A 19,848-nucleotide genomic window follows, 5' to 3' on the forward strand; every position below is an offset into this window, starting at 1 on the left:
AGTTTCCTGCGACCCGCTTGATGTCCTCGGTCCACCTAGTGGGGGGGTCGACCAACACTGCGCTTTCCGGTGCGGGGTCGCCATTCCAGCACCTTGGAACCTCAACGTCCATCGGCTCTTTGAACTATGTGGCCTGCCCAAATAAATTAGTGATATTAATTGATTATGAAACACGGCTAAAACTCACGTGATATAAGGTCAGAGTATGCGACTAGTTTTGAACCTATACGGGTACTCATCACGTGAGTTTTAGCCGTGCTTCATAATCAATTAATATGAATAACACTCACGATAGTTTAAATTCTAAATTACGAATTTGAATTTATGAAATAAATGAAACTTCTTGTGCCGTGGCAGAGACCAAGCATTTAATTTATTTTATATCACATTTGCTTATAAAATATCTCTAACTTTACCAATTTCAGTATTGTAATGTATCTCATTACGCACATGTGCTGTAATGTCATTTAAAACGTTAATCATCTGTCATGAGCGTATCTTATTGAGCCTATGACAAACTATCTAACATTTCATAGCCCTATATATCTCATTTGTTTGTCTTTTATGCATTAGATATTATATATATTTATGTACTATAAGTATTCCTTTTTGTGTTGTTGTAGATGGTAGCTAATAAAATAATCCAACTATTGTATCATAGATAAACTAATAAATTAATATAACCTGTCAACCTCCACTGTGTTCTCTCCAATCTACGCGACATTGGCAAAGTAAATTGTGCTGTCTTGGCATAACCAAATGCCATTAAATTAAAGAAGAAGAACTATCTAAAACAGTCAATCAATCACAAAATGCAATACACGCAAAAGCTTTTTACTAGTGTCCAAGTCTTAAATAACGTAAACGTATAAAATTGTATTGTTAAAAGTGATATTGCATTAAAATAATTAAAAAGACAAATAAACTCCTTAAGTTTGATTTCAACTCTCTTTGTCTTTGGGATCCGGACAACTGTATTAAAACTTGTTCCACTGAGAGCTTTTCTGAACAATTGCAACGAGAAATTCTCTACTGAGTATTAATTACAGTAAAAGCTCATTATTCGCGGGGGATACGTTCTCTAACTGTTTCGCGAATACAGAAACCGTGAATGTGGAATGGTATTTTATATGGGATTCTATGGGATACGTTCTTGGATGACAAAATAAAAAACAAATATATAAAGAAAAAACAATTAATTGAAGTTATCTTCAATTTTAGACAATGATTTGAAGAATTTTGAAATTTTTTAAAAGCTTGACATTTTTTAAAAGCTTCTATTCAGAGTGATTTTAAGCAGTGGCATTCTTTAACCTTCGCAGTTATTTTCCAAGTTAAAGTTTAAATTTGCAGATTTTACGTCAGTTTCGTCGGTCAGATTCGCGAATAACGAAACATTCAGCCGTGAATATAGGAATTGGGACGCAATTTTTTAATCCGCAAATAGTGAAAACGTGAATAAAGGAAGCGTAAAGGACAGATACACTTAAGTAAATATCGCATTTAATAATTCTTTTTCCTATTTATCAGTTATTTTTTCAAGTAAAAAGCTTTTAATTTGACAATTTTACGAAATAAAACGATAAAAAGATGCCGAAATAACACGTTCTTCTTATAACCTCTTGGGCCAAATGATGTCACCAGAATCGTTACTGAAACGAGTCCTATTATTTTTCTTTTGACAAATTCTTCTGAATTTCCTTTATAAACAATCTTACAATATGGTAATGTAGACAAATCGAGATTTAACATTGCCTCCATTACAAGAGCACTTATTTGTGCAGACATCAAAGAATGGCATTAAATATTCAAACATTCCGATACTTTGAATATCAAATAGACACTTCGATACTTTCCTGTTAGGGTTTTATTGCAAGAAATCGGATTAATTAGTATCTCATTTATTTAGACACACTTTTTTATTTTTTTAACAATGTTGAGATTCAAAAACAATATAAAAAAACACTATTTACAAACTATAAAATACCGCTAGATTTAAATACTTAGACAGACTAGATTTGTAGTCCAGGATCTGCGGAAGATTTTTAAAGTTAATTTTCTGTGAGTAGCTTCATCTTGGTGAGACGCTCTAATTTAACATTTACGAAAATTCTTGATTCTGGTAGCTAACTGGGTTACATATAGGCTGGTTTTTTTTTTTTACTTCTGCTTAATTAATAGTTATACAACTTATCAGCCACAATGTCCTACAAATAGCGTGGTACTTTATCTCGATCCAACGGTCAGAAATTTTTATTACCTGGTAACCCAGTTAGCTACCAGAATCAAGAATTTTCGTAAATATAAAAGTGAATCCCACTATAGGTACACATAGGACTAGGACCCCTATAGATATATAAACAAAGGCGTACGTACCTACAGGGAGATACATAATTAACCCAATGATAAAATGATAAAATCGCGGTTAACATAACCATAACAATTATGAGCGTAATTTAAAATTAAAAAAAATAATAATAAGTAGGTACTGATAAGATGACAAAATCGCGGTTAAGCTAAAACGTGATTGTAAGTAGGTAAGTACGATCTGGATATAGGTTATCTGGCAAAATTTGGTTACAAAAATTTCAATTGCGTTAAATTAAAATCTCCTACGAACATCGAGTGTCATGAACCTTCGCAAATGGGTGCAGTCTTATGATTAATTTCCAACAATTTTAACTTTTTAAACTTGCTTTTACGACAACGTCTGTGAATAATAAAATTTCAACATGTTCTTTAAATTGATTTTCTTATTACTTAACTTAAAAGTTGAAATGATACGTCTATTCAAGTACCTAATTCTTAGAAACTTTTTAAATCTATGCAATTTAATTATTCGTTAAGTTATTTAAAGGTATGTAGTAATTTACTAAGGGATTTGTTATAGTGACGTCATGAAACGAGTCCATCATGGCCGATAGGCGTTTTGCTTCATATTGTCAAATAAATATTTAAAAATCAAAATTTTCCTGTAATCACGTCAAAAAAATATGATGTTTTTTTTCAATCTAGTAGAACGATAATAAACAATTAAGACCATTTGAGAAAAGTGTCAACTAGCCTATTAAAGTTGATAGTAGGTAAACACAGACATTTTGAAGGATGTACCTATCTACCTATTACTTGCGAAGTTATTCTCTTAATGGTTACTTACCTCATCTTTTCAATTATTAGGTACCTACCACTTTTTTATTATTTACAAGTTAGCCCTCGACTACAATCTCTTATGGTAAGTGATGATGCAATCTTAGATGGAAGCAGGCTAACTTGTTAGGAGGAGGATGAAAATCCACCCCCCTTTAGGTTTCTACACGAAATCGCACCGGAACGCTTGACGGCCTCCGTGGCGCTGTGGTATGCGCGGTGGATATACAAAACGGAGGTCCTGGGTTCGATCTCCGGCTGGGGCGTTTGAGATTTTATTATTAATTGGTCCAGGTCTGGCTGGTACAAAGACGTACCGCCAAGCAATTTAGCGTTCCGGTACGATGTCGTGTAGAAACCGAAAAGGGGTGTTGATTTTCATCCTCTTCCTAACAAGTTAGCCCGCTTCCATCTTACGACTGCATCATCACTTACCATCAGGTGAGATTGTAGTCAAGGGCTAACTTGTAAAGAATATTAAAAACGCTAAATCGCTTGGCGGCACGCATTTGCCGGTAACTAGCCATGGCTGAATCGTCCTAGAAAGACCTGGACCAATTAAAAAAACATCAATCGTCCCAGCCAGGGATCGCTCCGTCGCTCCCAGGACCTCTCCTCTCTCTCTTCTCGTCTTCGTCCTTCTATAAAAAATATTATTCATTGAACAATTAATCAATTAATTAAGAAGACAGGCGCAATGTAAATGTTTTGAATCCAGTACGCCGTGCACGCATCAACGCACAATATTAATCAATGGACGAACGCTGACGAATGTTTTTACACGGCACGACTCAGCGCCGACACGACATTCCATGCAGACTTTGATTGATGGACTCCTTGCGAAATTTCGCTCGTGGAATTCCATTTAGATACCTACATACTTAGAAAAGATGCTGAAATTCTGAACACATTCTCATGGTTACAAGGAAAATAGTTTTCCAGTAGGGTTTTTGTTTGATAAATAGAAAAACTACTTAAGTGAAAATTTAAATACCTACTTATAAATCTATTCTTATTTACACAAATTTCTTATGAGCGCCTGTGCCTAGGTGTAACACCTAGACAGAATATACAACATTTGGTAGTAGGTACTCGTAGTATCGTATTAGATACCTACGTACAAATAAGAGATTCCTCATTAGTACGCTGTTTTGCGTCGTCGCATTGTACGTTGTTCTGGCTGGTGGGAGGCTTCAGGCGTGGCTAGTTTCCACCCTACCGGCAAAAACGTACCGCCAAGCGATTTAGCGTTTCAGTACGATGTCGTGTAGAAATCGAAAGGAGTGTGGATTTGCATCCACCTCCTAACAATTTAGCCCGCTTCCATTTTAGACTCATCATCATTTACCATCAGGTGAGATTGTAGTCAAAGGCTAACTAAAGAATTTTAAAAAATATGGTGATCTCGAAAAACTATGCATGACTGTATTTATTTTCAATTCGTGAACAAATAAAGCAATACGTAAAACTTGTAAATAAATAAAAACGTCATGCTTACCTAGTGTGTTGCGAGGAAGCACGACGTGTCGCAGCGCAAGAGAACGACGCACGCAACGCACCCAGTCATTTTCAACAATGGATCGAAATAAGTGAACACTTTCCGTCGTTACACCGGAGTCTTAAAATATATGAAATACGACGCAACGTAGCGCAACGCACTAATGGGGCAGAATCCTATGTTTCATGTGATTGTCCATAATCAAACGAATACTAATTAACCCTGCACAATAATTGCTATCTAATTTCGTCAGGTGTTTAAAACATTTAACAGTAGTACCTAATAGCAGTCATTGTTGGTACGGGAAAATCGGTTTTTTTTAAAATACAAGTGACACAGAAAATCAGTTTTTATCTGTGACAAATACCAGTAACACTAACACGCCAGTGAAAACGTTGGAGACTAAAATAGGTAAGACCTCGACCCTTAATGTCAGTTATAAAAAGCAAGTGAAAACCATGTGAAAACGCATTAGCTTACAGCTTAACTTAGCTTAGCTTGAACTTTTATTTGGCCTATTATGTCCCTAAACAAACAGTTGTACATAATGTATTCATAACCGTTGTGCTCTTTATGCTACGCTCTTTAGAGATGCACCGAATTAAGCCAGTGACCAAATAAGCTTAGTAAGCGGATAATGCAATAAACTTATTCTCTTAGTACTCACCTGCATAAACCTCATTAGCTACTTCACATAAATTTTGCCTATGTAACAGGGTTAGTAAACTAAAAGTGAATAAACATTCACAGTCATTATTAACTAAGAATAATTGATTTGTTTTGCTATTGTCCACGAAATTCGAGTTCAAGCGGAAACGGCTCCACGGCTAATAGATTCTAAAGATTTTTCCAAGAGATACCAGCCTACCTACCAACGGCGAAGAGTCCGATTTAGACCGATTCCCGCCGGGTTACACTTAAAAAATCCATACTTAGGTACATATTCATCATTGTGATGAATAAATATGGATGTATGAGAAACCGGAGTTTGTATCAAGTGCGGTATGATCGTTTTCTTTGGGATGGCTTACCTTTGTCAAAATTTCATCCTACGCCACAGCTACCTGCACCTAATGACTTGGAAACTGAGATGTTAAGAGAGAAGAGAGTTTAACCATAAAGGAAAATCCGATAGCCATCTCTGAATAGCTAAGAACCTTCTCTCTAAAATCAGCTTTCTAATCTCCTTTAAAACTAATTTCATATAACCACGATAATCTTAACGTTATTTGCATCGAGGATGAAACTACATCGAATTTGGTTGCTACCAGTATAACTTATGTGTCCACAAAATCGTGCGTCATACATGACTAATTGTATTGTCATCCATCTAACTTTGATGCCTGTCCTAAAACTGCCACAGCAACAAGTTCCATCAATCATAGCTTTGTTGGAACATAGATGGTTGTAGGCAATCTTGACGCTTGTCTACCAAATGCAAAATGCTAAATTCCCATAGCGGTAGACAGAGACCGCGTCCTTCCTCTTGCTACGATCCTTGTTTCTTCCATTCTCATCAATCTTTTCATTCAAGTTCATCGGTTTAGGATACTCTTGACCTGGCCTTTAATGAGAATATCCTGGATTGGGTTAAGAAATATACGCCTTGGTATTTCTCTTCTAATATTTCCATTCTCCCTCGCCTTGTAAATGCCTTTTGTTAGTCTCTTAGAGGATGAATGAAACATCCTCTCTACATGCCCAAGCCATCTAAGCATAAGTTTCTCGACTTTGGTCACTAAATCTTACACTATTTCTTACTCTCAGTAATACTCTAGTCAACACTCCTTAACGCTCTTATCTATACTAATATTATAAAACTGAAGAGTTTGTTTGTTTGTTTGATTGAACGCGCTAATCTCAGGAACTACTGGGCAGATTTGAAAAATTCTTTCAGTGTTAGATAGCCCATTTATCGAGGAAGGCTATAGGCTATATATTATTCCCGTATTACTACGGGAACGTGAACCACGCGGGTGAAACCGCGCGGCGTCAGCTAGTATATGATATATTCTCAGAAATATACGCCTTGGCATTTCCCTTCTAACATTTCCATTCTCCTTCGCCTTGTAAATCCCCTTTGTTAGCCTCTTAGAGGATGAATGAAACATCCTCTCTACATGCCCAAGCCATCTAAGCATACGTTTCTCGACTTTGGTCACTAAACCTTACACTATTTCTTACTCTCAGTAATACTCTAGTCACACTCCTTAACGCTCTGATCTCCATTATAACAGGTCAGGTAAATAAAAGCTCCCACAGTATAGACAATTCATTGTAATTCTCCGCAATTGCTTATAACAACTTTGGCCGACGTCTTACCGCTCTTGCTGCCGTATTGCGCCACCTTCTTCAGCACGTCCAGACCGGAGATGACGTGCCCAAACACCACGTGGTTCCCGTCCAACCACTCCGTCCTGCAAACAAACCCCCATATTATTAGGTACAACTAGCTGACCCTACAAATGTAACCCTCAAAAGGCTCGAAGTCACTCTGCAGGCGATGAAGCGAGCTATGCTTGGTGTTTCTCTGCGGAACCGAATCAGAAATGAGGAGACCCGCAGAAGAACCGAAGTTACTGACATAACTCAGCGAGTCGCCAAGCTGAAGTGGCAATAGGGCACATAGTCCGAAGAGCCGATGGACGTTGAAGTCACAAGGTGCTGGAATGGCGACTCCGCACCGGAAAGCGCAGTGTTGGTCGAACCTGCCGTGGACTAGGTGGACTAAGGCCATCAAGCAGGTTTCAGGGAGCCGCTGGATGCTGGCGGCTCAAGACAGTGTTGTTTGGAAGTCCATGCATCCTGCATGGACGTCCATCGGCTGTTAATGATGATGACATAAATGTCTATTATACAAAAACAAAGCAGTGATAGTCCTGTGGATATGACCTATGATTAGGTTCGAATCCGGTCAGGGGCATGTACCTCCCAACTTTAGTTATTTGCAGTTTAAGAAATTAAATATCAGGTGCCACAGACAGTGAAAGAAGAACATCGAAAACCGGCATACTTGAAAGTTTTCTTAATTCTCTGTCTAACAATCCGCATTGGGCTAGTGTGGTGGACTATTATATTAACCTAACCCCTCCCATTCAAAGAAGAGACTCGTGCTCTACAGTGAGCCAAATATGGGTTGTTAATGATGATACAATAACCCTTCTTGAGTCGGGTAAAAACACTAAAATCGCGATATACAAAATGGTGGGCTAAAATGCGGGGTTTCCCCACGTAAATCCCGGTCCCGGAGGATTTCCGGGAGTGACCAGTGAAAGCCTCATTAAAATCGGTTCGGGTGTTTCAGAGATTATCCCCGATGGACAAACAGATGACTATTTTAAAAAGCTGTATGTATATGGTGCGAGTTACGATTTGTAATGGGGCGATGCGTGCTGCCATCTACAGGCATAGGGAAACAGCCTTTGTTATTTTAAACTACCAGTAGATGGCGTTCTTAGAGAACTTTGCACTCCCTTTTTGTACACTTAATTAACCTGTGGCGATGCAGTCATGCCTGAGGCTCACAGATGGCGCTGTTTTTTGACTTTTAACCAACTTCAAAAAAAGGATGAGGTTCTCAATTCATTCAATCTTATTTTTAATTTAAAAAAAAATCAGTCATGTAGTGTATGAATGATATGTTTTTGAAACTCACTTAGCAGTACACAAAAAGAACTGTGATCCATTTGTATTGGGTCCCGAGTTGGCCATACTGAGTATACCAGGCCCCGTGTGTTTCAAAGTGAAGTTCTCGTCTTCAAACTTGCGTCCGTATATGGATTTACCGCCCGTTCCGTTATGGTTTGTAAAGTCTCCCCCTTGACACATCTGATTTTAGTTAAGGTTGAATTATGAAAACAATTTTCTACTGACAAAAACCACAAACCCCAATATTCCGCTAAGGGGCCGACGCCAAGGTTATTTATACATATAACCGTCACACATTTGTAAATGTGTGGGTGTTATCGAAACAGTGTGTCATTGTGACATTTTAAAAAACTTATGAATCACAACAAATCCTGTGGCAACCATGAAATGACGGTGCCATTGGAGACTAACATTAACATTGACATTGACAACTAAAAGACCACAGTGTAAAAGTGACCATATAAATGAACTAACTAAAAATGGCTAGGTGGTTAGTTTGTATGCCATAAAAGTGCAAAGATGATTACCAGCACAATCTCTATAACTTACTTAGCGACTTAACCCTACACCCATTGTTCACGAGTCCAGGGCTCTGCTCAGTGTTTTTATCTTTGCCACACAATGGACCTGGCACTTGCACTGTGAATCCATGGAATGGAATATTCTTCTCACTCTACTAGTTAGTAGTAAATAGGATATAATTATTATAAAAGGATACAAAATCTGGTATAATCCTGTGAAAACTGCTGCCCTGATAGCCAAAACCCTTTTCATGTGTGCACAATGCTCTGAAGTTTTCTGCAGTTTTGGGCACAATGTCTGCTCTCAGCATCATGATGACTCGGCCAATTTCTTGCTTACCCACTGCTATATCGAAATACACTTGTGGATTGCGCTTTTCCTTTGGTTTTGATGTTGTTTCCTGAAATTGAAATGAAACAAAACTGAGAATATGACATAATATAATGAATGTTTAAAATATTATGTAATTTTTAAACATGTTAATTATGATTAATATTACTAAACATTGAGCCCTAAATGTATTAAGATTACATTATTAATAATTATTAAATTATTGCATGTAAGCTTATAATTTCAGAATGGAATAATATCAATGAAATGTTATAGTGTTGGAATTAAGTAAGGAGGTTTTTTAGTTTGGATTGTGCCACATTACATGAACCAGCTCATGCCTAAGAGCCCCATACAGGTTTGAAACTAGTCTGGCATACTCCAATGTTGTATCACATGAGTTTTCAGTGTTTCATTATAAATTTAATATAGACTTTTCAGTGTTTAATTCAAAGTTTAATTTTTGATAAAAACAAATAACTTTGTGCATTTTTATTTATTTGTATACTTACAGTTTCTGTGTCAGTTGTTTCTTTAGTACTGTTTTCATTTCCTTCTTTGTTTATATTTAACGTCTCGCCCGCATGTTTCTGCAACCAGCTGTCTTCAGACCACACAGGTCTTGTAGAGCCTTCTTTTATTCTCTGTGGTGCGGCAACATTCACTCTTATTGTCCTACCAAAGAGTTCTGAGTCATTCTGAAATGATACAATCAGTCAAACAATAAACTTTTTTGATGTTTGCAGTTGATAACTCTCAACGCTATTTCAAAGATTTATTTATACTATTATTACATTGAGATATTATAAAGGGTAAAATTTTTGGGAGTTTTGGTTCCTTAAGTAGACTGAACTACATTAATAAACATATTGCATAATATTTGAATCTCTATATTTAGTTCCTAGTCAGTCACTACTTAATGCATATTATAGCTAAGTTCTGGTAATAGAATGTTGCTTAAATAACTAAAAATCTAATCTATGTATTTTAATGAATAGCCGAAGTTTTAAGCCTAGTGTTAAATTAAATTAAATGGGTGAACTTTTACATGGAAATGGCTATACATTATCATTATTATTAGCTGATAGACGTCCACAGATGGACATAGGACTTAATAATTCTTATTTTATTTATTAATTCTCATTCTTAGACTTGAGGACTTCTAAAAAGAAGTTTTGTTTTTTTAAGCAAAAGTATCAGGTCAAGTATTTGTAGGTATCATTGATTGACAGACTCGACAGACTATTACTACCTTGTAAAAGCAACTTGTACTTGATATATATCGATAAAACTTACAAAAAGCTTTAGTTCGAACTTCAAAGCTATATAGGTTCACTAGACATTTATTTTGAATAAGTTTTCAGTCATACCATGTTATCAATCGCAGCTGCAGCATCTTCGGCATTTTCAAACTCTATAAACGCGAAGCCTCTGTGCTTCTCAGTCTCATAATCAAGCGGTATCTGAACATCTACTAGATCTCCGAAAGGAACGAAAGCCGCATTCAGGACTTTCTCGTCAACCTCCTCGGCTAGGCCGCCTACATATATTGTGCGTTTTGAGTTAGGTTTACTAGCCATGTTACTTATTTTTTAATATATATTACTCTTAAAATTTCTAGAAATCCTTGGTAATTTGCCGGCAAACTTGTCTTTGTATTTGTTTTGCAAGTTCTAACCTCTAAAGTCTGATTCTCGACTCGAAGTTTGATTTGGTTTGTTAATTGTTTGTTTGAGACTTGAGTGATGATTTGACAGTGACACAGACCACAGACAGGCAGGACAGACTGTCATAATGACAGCACTCAAAATGTCAGTGTCTATGTCTTTGATGCTTTTAGTTGACGGCTATCTTTAGTCTATGCTATAATCATTTATCCTCAGACCCTCAGACCAATTAAATATGGACTTATATCGCACCCAAATTGGCAAATTCACTGGGAGGTAAACTCACAAATCGAAAATATATTTTAACACCAAGAAATATATTCTGTGTCCTTTCACTACACACAACTATAAATTTGATTCGCAATACACACACTTATATTTTTTATACAGACTAACAAACACATCAAATATTCTCCTTACTCACAGCGAATACATGAGCGATGTTTTGGTGTTCCGACTGAAGAATTGATTATTTTGATATTACGATGTAATTAAAAAATTTGGAGCAACTTTTAACTCATATTAAAATTATGAGTTAAAAGTTGCTCCAAATGAAAAGTTACTTCTTCTTTTAGTAAGAAGTAGTAAGGTTTTTAGAGCTTTTATATCATATTTAAAAAAAAACCCCATCTAAATAAAATATAGCAATTATTCAAAATTTTAAAGTTATTAAATTACCAACAGATTTAATCGATCGAATTTATTTCGACAATTTCTTTTCAGGCATGATACGTTCAACAGACGCATCACGCCTCAAAACAAATTAGGAACGATTAATAATCCTACTAATATTATAAACGCGAAAATTTGTATGGATGTTTGTTACTCTTTATCGCCGCAACTACTGCAACTGCAACGATTTGGCTGAAATTTGGAATGGAAATATATTTTACTCTGGATTAACACGTTTGCTACTTTTCATCCCGGAAAAATCCATGGCTACCGAGGGATTTGTGAAAAACTAATTATAACGTAAAATTTCACGGGGACGAAGTCGCGGGCGTCCGCTAGTTCTACTATAAATTATATCTCATTAATCAAATGGAAGCCTGTTACGCGGCTAATTTACTATGAAAATGATTTCCGTCTTATCTGTTCAGATTCCCCGATCCTCGATTTACTATCTAACGTCAATTTGCACTATCGTATCATATCGCATCTAGCTTACGGCAGATCTACCACTAATTATCTATACGGTGTTATATTTCAGGCATGGACATAATAAATTCAAGATTAACGGTTTATGATTAATTCAAGTTGTATTCAAACTTTCGCGGCTTCACATGCACTAATGTCCGGACGCTCAGAGATTGCGTTCTGACGGGTCGTGATCGAAGGGCACCGACATAGTTTTTCGTCTCATCACTACAAAGACAAACAGTTGCTATAACCTTGCAACAGCGCAATTCAACAACATTTAGGGGTAAAATTTTTAAAAATCTTGAATGATATTATTTTTAGTAGTATTTTTGGTAACCTACTACCATACCAGACTATATTTTACAAAATATGTAACTTGAAAACAGGCCAAGTGCGTGTCGAGCGTCGCACAATGTAGGGTTCCGTAGATTAAATAAGCACTTTAAACCCTTCTGATTTAATTTTTGCAACTAAAAGTATTCTATAACATTCTTAGACCATGGTCTAAGATAACATTCTATGTATTATGGCCTCAAATCGTGCCAAGTTTCATTTAAATTCATTAAGTAGTTTCATCGTGATGCCCGGTCAACATTAAATACGGAGAGACAGATAAAATTAAAAATAAAATGGCTGCAGTATCAATTAAATAATACCCTCCAAATAATATTTTCAAAATATTGTGATGTACAGAAGGTGACCTGTTACAGTTTTATTAAAAGTAAATGTAGATTTCATAACTAATTTTGGCTGCTGATAATGATGATGATGAACCTTTGAAGTAATTTCATCCTAGCAAATTATAGTTATGCACAGAAAAAAATTAATTGAAGCAAACGATCATTATAATCACTTAATTATCGTTAGTACGTTGCCTCTAGAATCTTATAATTGATAGGTAGCGAGCACGCAGTTAAGTGCGTACAGTCTTCTGCAATACGGATCGTATTCTAAGTTTCCGTTGGAACCTGAAATGTTATTATAAGCGTCCATTTTTTATCGATGACCGGTCCTTGTTTGACTGCGATCTCCAATCTGCTGATGGTGAATGATGAGGCGGTATTGGAACGCAAGGTATACTCTATAGTGTATCTAGATAGAGAATAAAGATTCGAAATAGGATGAGTCCAGATAGGTCAGTTTCTTGTATTCCTTACTAGCCGGCACTTGAGAATACTATATAATATAGCTTATGACACTAAATATAAAATATAGCTTAAGACACTAACAAATAACGAGATTTCTAGTGGTAAAAGATAAAAGCCTTTTGAAGCCTCAACAGCTCAACGGTAAGAGCGGTCGGACTCATAACCGAGGGGTGGTGGTTCGATCCTCGCCCCGTTGATCTATTGTCGTACCCACTCCTAACACAGTCTTTCCCGACTAATTGGAGGGAAAAGAAAATGAAAAAGAAGAATTTTCCTAATTGGTACAGAAGATCCAGATATTACCCTCTACAACACCACAAACTTTTCTTTAAACATAAATTGGTAGGTTTATACACGATTTTTTATTTATATTAATTACGACGATTATAAAAACAGACGGACACAACGAAACTATAAGGGTTTCTTGTGGACTACGGAACCCTAAAAATCAATCCTGAAAGGTATTCTAGTACACGAGAGGTAAAAAACTATTTATTTGCCGTGCGCAATACAAATTTTTATTTCACTATAGGTAGGTACTGCAAAGAAAATGCCAATTATATTTAATTTCAATTTGGCAAAATGATCTTTGTAATAACTCTGTAGATATATTCGTATTATACATCCACCTCGAATTTTCAGTCATGTTTTATAATTGTTAATTTAACACAAAAATATACAAAGAAGAATATTTATTTATATTCATTCACATCATGTTATCGCCATATTCTTTTTTTCTGAAAGAAGAGCACGGTGTTACGAAGCCCGATCCAGGACTCGAATCTCAGACCTCGTGATCCAATACCACATAGGTTGTCCACTACACCAACGAGCAACGAGGCAGTCATGTTGCTTATTAATTGGTTACAATAAATAAATTAGAACAACAGTAAATAGTCGATTGACAATTCAATCTTCAGGCACTTGGATGGACGGCTTGCGGTATCTACGAGTAGATAAAAATTTTAATAAAAAAATTCAACCGACTTCCAACTCAAAAATTAACTTAAACTAAAAAGCAAAAAATAACATCTTGCCTATGTGCTACCTTCTGATCAGTTTGAAGGCGGTGCCAAGCCAGTGATGTTTTAATTAAACCCGTTTAAGCTACACAATTTATGTGCTTCTTTCAGAAACAGCTTTAATTAAAACACGACACTGGATTGGCACCGCCTTCAAACTGATCAGAAGGTAGCACATAGGCAAGATGTTATTTTTTGCTTTTTAGTTTAAGTTAATTTTTGAGTTGGAAGTCGGTTGAATTTTTTTATTAAAATTTTTATTTTTTTATTTTTAGTGTTAGCATACCTACTGCGTGTGAACAAACGTAAGCAATTAGCTAAAACGTTATTTTCTTATGATAGGTACCTAAGTCCTACAATCCCAATTTTGAAAATACTCCTTAACTCATATACAAAATTTCACTCCCCCTTATCCACACGTATTATGAATATAACCAATTGTCTTAAGACACAACCCATATGGTGGAAAGTTCTCATCAATATAAAATTAATCAAGTCCAAACACAAGGTAGCTACTGTGAACCGTCGAGGAGTTCCCTTAACTCTCCTTCGTCTTCATCACCAGACCCCTAATACAGTGACAACCTATCTATGTGGAAAGTTCTCATCAATACAAATTTATCAAGTCCAAACACAAGGTACCTACTGTGAACCCTCGAGGAGTTCTCTTCACTGTCCTTCGTCTTCATCACCAGACCCTCAATACAGTCACAACCCATGTAGGTGGAAAGTTCTCATCAATACAAATTAATCAAGCCCAAACAAAAGGTAACTGCTGTAAATCGTTGACGAGTTCCATCGTTTGTGTTTCGGCTCCATCATCAGACCAACTCCAGACCTTCATAAAATTGTAGTGGCTTAAAATACCTTATGAAAACACTAACAAACGCACTAGCCGTCTCTACAATTTTCGAAAGTTCCTCTCAATTTCTCCAGGATGCCATCATCAGATCCTGACATGAAAAAAATGGGACCACCCTGGAATTAAACCCTTCAAAACAAAAAAAGAATTTTCAAAATCGGTCAACAAATGACGAAATTATCACTGGACATACATAAAAAAAAAAAAAAAAAAACATACATACAGCCGAACGTAGAACCTCCTCCTTTTTGGAAGTCGTTTAAAAATAAAACCGTAGCTACAAAATATATGCCCGCCAACCCGCAATGTAGCAGCGCGGTGGGCTTAAGCCTCTCCAGGTATGTTCCTGTAGAGTGCCGTCAGAATAAGCTGATGATGATGACACAAGATACGTAGATATGCATACAAAGTGTATACCGCCATGCAGTAAACTTCGTAATATCAAGTGTGAGGTCTGTAACAGTAAATTTATGACCACAAGTAAGTATATTTAAAAAGAATACTGCACATTTCCTGGCGGAGAGCTTCCCAAACTTTTTTCTTTAAATTACTAGTGGACGCGCGCGACTTCGTCCGCGAGAAAATCAGTAGTGTATAAGTTTTCATCCCCTATTTACCCTCCACCCACGTATTTATATTTTACATTTAAATATCAATGTACGTCATTTATGTACCATTTAAAAAAAACTGGAATTTGAAAATAAATGGAATTTCCTACAAAGTTTCATCCCTTATTTATTTATTTAACGGTCGCATGTGACTCCGTCCCACAAATCCCGCGGCAATTATGTTTTTTTTAGAATAAAATCCAAAGCCCATCTTTTTGTCTAGAGTATGACAATCTATTTAAGTTCCAGAGTTCAACTAAATCGGTCCAGCAGTTGGTGCATGAAGAAATAACAAATATACACGTACAAACTTTTGCTTATATAATATTATTGTGATTGAAGCTATGTGTCTTCATAGAGCAACATACAAAATAACAAAATAAACAGCTATTACAGCGAATAGGGAGTAACTTAACATAAATAAAATATGTTAAGGTATTCATATCGTATATTTATATATAATACGTTAAGTAATAGGAGGTACACCGTACTTTACAGGTTGGGAACTCCTTTCCAAGCAAGTAGGTAAGTATAAAAGGACTGGTAAACAAACAAAAACTGGTAAGTAAAATAACTATTTTACTATCATTGGACACTAACAGCGGAGGTTATTCTGAAAGCTACTAGATACAATCCTATTGTCCACCAACACTTACACTTTAATGGTGATAGCTGACTGGGAAGTCGCTTTCAGGGTCCCTTACAAAGATATCTCTTAAAATAAAGGTTTAGTCTTAGACTAATAACCTATAGACCCGCAGCATCTAACAATCTTGCACTCGAAACGTAAGCCATTTCTGTGACTATGTGACCGACACGCATATAAGCGTACTTATCGTAGCCCATTTCGGGGCACATAAAACGGCTTACGAATCCTCCACCTAGACACTGTCTATGTGTTATAAATCTATGGGTCTAGTGTAGAAAAATAGATACAGGATTTAAAAGTAGCACTTGCAGTACCTAACTATTTTATTGAAATTGATAGCTTGTCAGTTCATGTTAGCTTATCAGATGAGTTTTGAGTTTGGAGCAAAGATTTTATAATATTAGATATGCCACTAACGCATCGAAACTGAGGGGGGTGAAAAAGTGACTAATTGTCTTAATTTCACTTAGTATAATAGTAAACAACGAAAGTTACTTAAACAAATAATACCATAATATTGTCTATAATGTCGAATTGTGTGTTCAGGGAGTGTAAAAAATATATATACATAAATAATAAATATATTATAATGTAAGTATACACAAAATTGATCGGTGATTTTGTAGGCACTTGACATATCTAAGAGTACCTAAGTGTACCTAGCGTAGTTTCGCTAGATGAATGTTAATTTGATTTGTTTTGTGTAATCTAATATTAATGCATGATTTTCTTACAATTTCTATTATAGCTGACTATTAAAATACCATGTCTCTCTGCGGTAGATCGAAATTTCATTTGGACATATTTTCGTGTAATTTAATTTCTATTATGTATATTTAAATGTCAATCTTAATTGTATTTACTTTATTTGTAACAATTATAACATTGTAAGTAAATAATATTACTTAAACACTGCTTTATAAAATTGTAAAATTTGCACACCATGTTAATGGTAATACACTGTGACTTAATTATATTTGCAAAACACCATTTGTATACGTGTATTAGAAAAATAAAATTTCATTTCATTTCAGTGTTTTACTATATTCTGAGCCTAGTATAAAATATCGTTGTCCTAGCCCAAACATGCATAGATAAAATTCATAAACCTTATATGTGCATCTTATCTGAATACAAAATTTGATTCAAATCGTCTGACCCGTTTCCGAAATCAAGAAATATTTTTGCATAAACATTGAGAGCCTAGACAGAACTACGTGATTTTATAAAAGCCAGCACATTTCCCTGTATACGGTAACTATTGAGCTTGGACTATTTTATTTTATTCTTTAATAGCGGACGCCCGCGACTTCGTTCGCGTGGGAAACATAGGCACATAGGCAACTTTCATCCCGGAAATGTCCATGGTTCCCACGGATTTGTGTAAACAGAATTCCACACGGACGAAGTCGCAGGCGTCCGCTAGTAGGCTCTATGTTATCTACGTATTCCTACGGGAACGGGAACCACGCGCGTGGAACCGTGCGGCGTCTGCTAGTCCTGCTGGTTTTACACTATTTAATATGAAATTAATATCTGAGAAGTTGTAGCTACATAAATACTCGAGTCCGACAAAATACTCGTAATTATCACGCTGTTCCCGCGTAGTAATTAGTGACTGGGAACAGGTATGCGAAGATGTGGCGTTCCAGGAAGTTTTAAAGAAATACAAACAACATAATAGCTACTATAAAACAGATAATGATAATTGTGGTGGCTAATAAAGTTGTCTTATTGGTGGCTATTTCATTTAGCTGCGTAGTAAACAACGAAAGTTATTTAAACAAATAATACCTAAATATTGTCTACAATGTCGAGTTGTGTATTCAGGAAGTGTAATAACTATATATACTTACAATATTTGAAGTAATTAAATACAAAATTGTTCATGTGTGCGCTCAATAGTGTAGCTAAATTCGGATCACTTTTTGCGGTGATTTTGTAGGCACGTAACATATCTAGTAGTATAAAATATCGTTGGTACGCCTACTACCATCATGATTATTTCTTTATTGAATTTGAAGGATTCCTGTGTAAAGGGCATAGTTATACAAAACCAATTTGAAAAATTGTTTCACTGTTGGGAAGCTACACTATTCCCGAGTGTTATCCTATCCTATCGAAAGGATGGGTGTTTGTTTGGATGTTTGCTACTCTTTAACGCCGCTACTACCTACTGAACCTGACCTACTGAACCTACTGAAACTGAAATTTTGCTGAAATTTGGAACGGAAATAGATTACCACATGGGCTACTTTTCATCCCGTAAAAGTCCATGGTTTCTGCGGAATTTCTGAAAAACTGAATTCCACGCAGACGAAGTCGCAGGCGTCCACTAGTAGCATTGTAGAACTAGTGCAATAAATAACAATTAATAACAGTAATGCTCTGTTATTAGTAAAAGTTCTCTGCTTTACATTAGGTGGGCTATCTACAAGTTAAGTAAAATAAGTATGACTTTTTAAAAAATCATTAAAAAAGTTCTTTTCTCTTTGTAAGATTTACGATATCTCAAAGCACTAAAAAATTATTTTAGCACCTAAATAAACAAATGAAAAAAAAGTATTTTATATTGACAAAGTAATTAAACTTTATAGACTCGACTGAAGCTTTTATATACAATAACAACTAGAATTGTAGAGGTTTTTCAAAATCTGCTGGTTATTATAACAGCTTTATAAACTTTTCTTACTGTTGAACATACAGCCAACCAGAATGGCGAGCATTATTGGAAAATATGCTTTTAAAGTGCCTACTAATAAGTATTCTGAGTTAAAACCAAAAATGAAGTATGATTTCTTGGGAACCAGAGTTTTGAAGGTAAGTACATTTTAAATATTTACCCGTATTTGTATTTCACTCTTGGAAAGTCCAAATATGAAATGAATTATGTCTAACTACCAGAAATTACAATTGAAATGTTTATCTGGAATTACAAGCTAAATGCCTTTGTTTTTTATATTTAATTCTTTTTTATTCTTCACAAGTTAGCCATTGACAACAATCTCACCTGATGTTAAGTGATGATGCAATCTGAGATGGAAGCGGGCTAACTTGTTAGGAGGAGGATGAAAGTCCACACCCGTTTCGGTTTCTACACTACGTCTTTTATCGGTAGGGTGGGTATTTTAATGCGCCTAACTGCAAAATATATTTTATTTTATTAGATATGCTTGCAGGACTATTAACCTAACCCCTCTCATTTTTAGACGAGAGTCGTGCTCAACAGCGAGCTGAATATGGGAATGATGACACATTTAACTATTTTCAGTCTTAGTCAATGGTTTGAAGAATATTGAAATTTTTTCTTGCTTGACATTTTTTAAAAGCTTCTATTCAGAGTGATTTTAAGCAGCTTAAACCATCCATTCGCAATTTCGGCAATAGGTATTTGCAAGTAGAAGTTTAAATTTGCAGATTTTACGTCAGTTTCGTCAGTCAGATCCGCGAATAACGTAATATTTAGCCGCGAATATAGGAAATGGGTCGCAATTTTTTTTAAATATAGTAAGAATAGTGAAAACGTGAATAAAGGGAGCTGGATAAGGAGCTTTTACTGTAAATGTTTTTTGTTGTATAACGGTAAATACTTAGCTGGTTTTCTGCT

At 35.7% G+C, this 19,848-nt stretch overlaps 2 protein-coding genes across 2 annotated transcripts in view; one reads left to right on the plus strand and one right to left on the minus strand.

Moving 5' to 3' along the window:
* Positions 1-19,848, plus strand: part of LOC112058557 (60S ribosomal protein L10a) — a 363,530-nt gene that overhangs the window by 204,497 nt on the left and 139,185 nt on the right. The window lies entirely within an intron of this gene.
* Positions 6,907-10,866, minus strand: LOC112043288 (peptidyl-prolyl cis-trans isomerase). The gene is made up of 5 exons (XM_024078616.2): positions 10,516-10,866; positions 9,658-9,843; positions 9,012-9,215; positions 8,301-8,473; positions 6,907-7,062 (listed from the first exon to the last, which is right to left on the minus strand). The coding sequence occupies exons 1-5, from the start codon at positions 10,723-10,725 to the stop codon at positions 6,918-6,920; spliced, it is 918 nt and encodes a 305-aa protein (XP_023934384.2). The 5' UTR covers positions 10,726-10,866; the 3' UTR covers positions 6,907-6,917.

This window comes from Bicyclus anynana, chromosome 4 (assembly GCF_947172395.1).
Source record: "Bicyclus anynana chromosome 4, ilBicAnyn1.1, whole genome shotgun sequence".
Classification (NCBI taxonomy): domain Eukaryota; kingdom Metazoa; phylum Arthropoda; class Insecta; order Lepidoptera; family Nymphalidae; genus Bicyclus; species Bicyclus anynana.

Bases quoted from the DNA above. Each gene is read 5' to 3' on its own strand.
- LOC112043288 (XM_024078616.2), bottom strand. From the start codon at position 10,725: ATGGCTAGTAAACCTAACTCAAAACGCACAATATATGTAGGCGGCCTA. The intron at 9,216-9,657 runs GTAAGTATACAA...TTTCAATTTCAG, and splicing joins AAACAACTGACACAGAAACT to GAAACAACATCAAAACCAAA. The intron at 7,063-8,300 runs GTGAGTTTCAAA...GTTTGTTTGCAG, and splicing joins TTCTTTTTGTGTACTGCTAA to GACGGAGTGGTTGGACGGGA.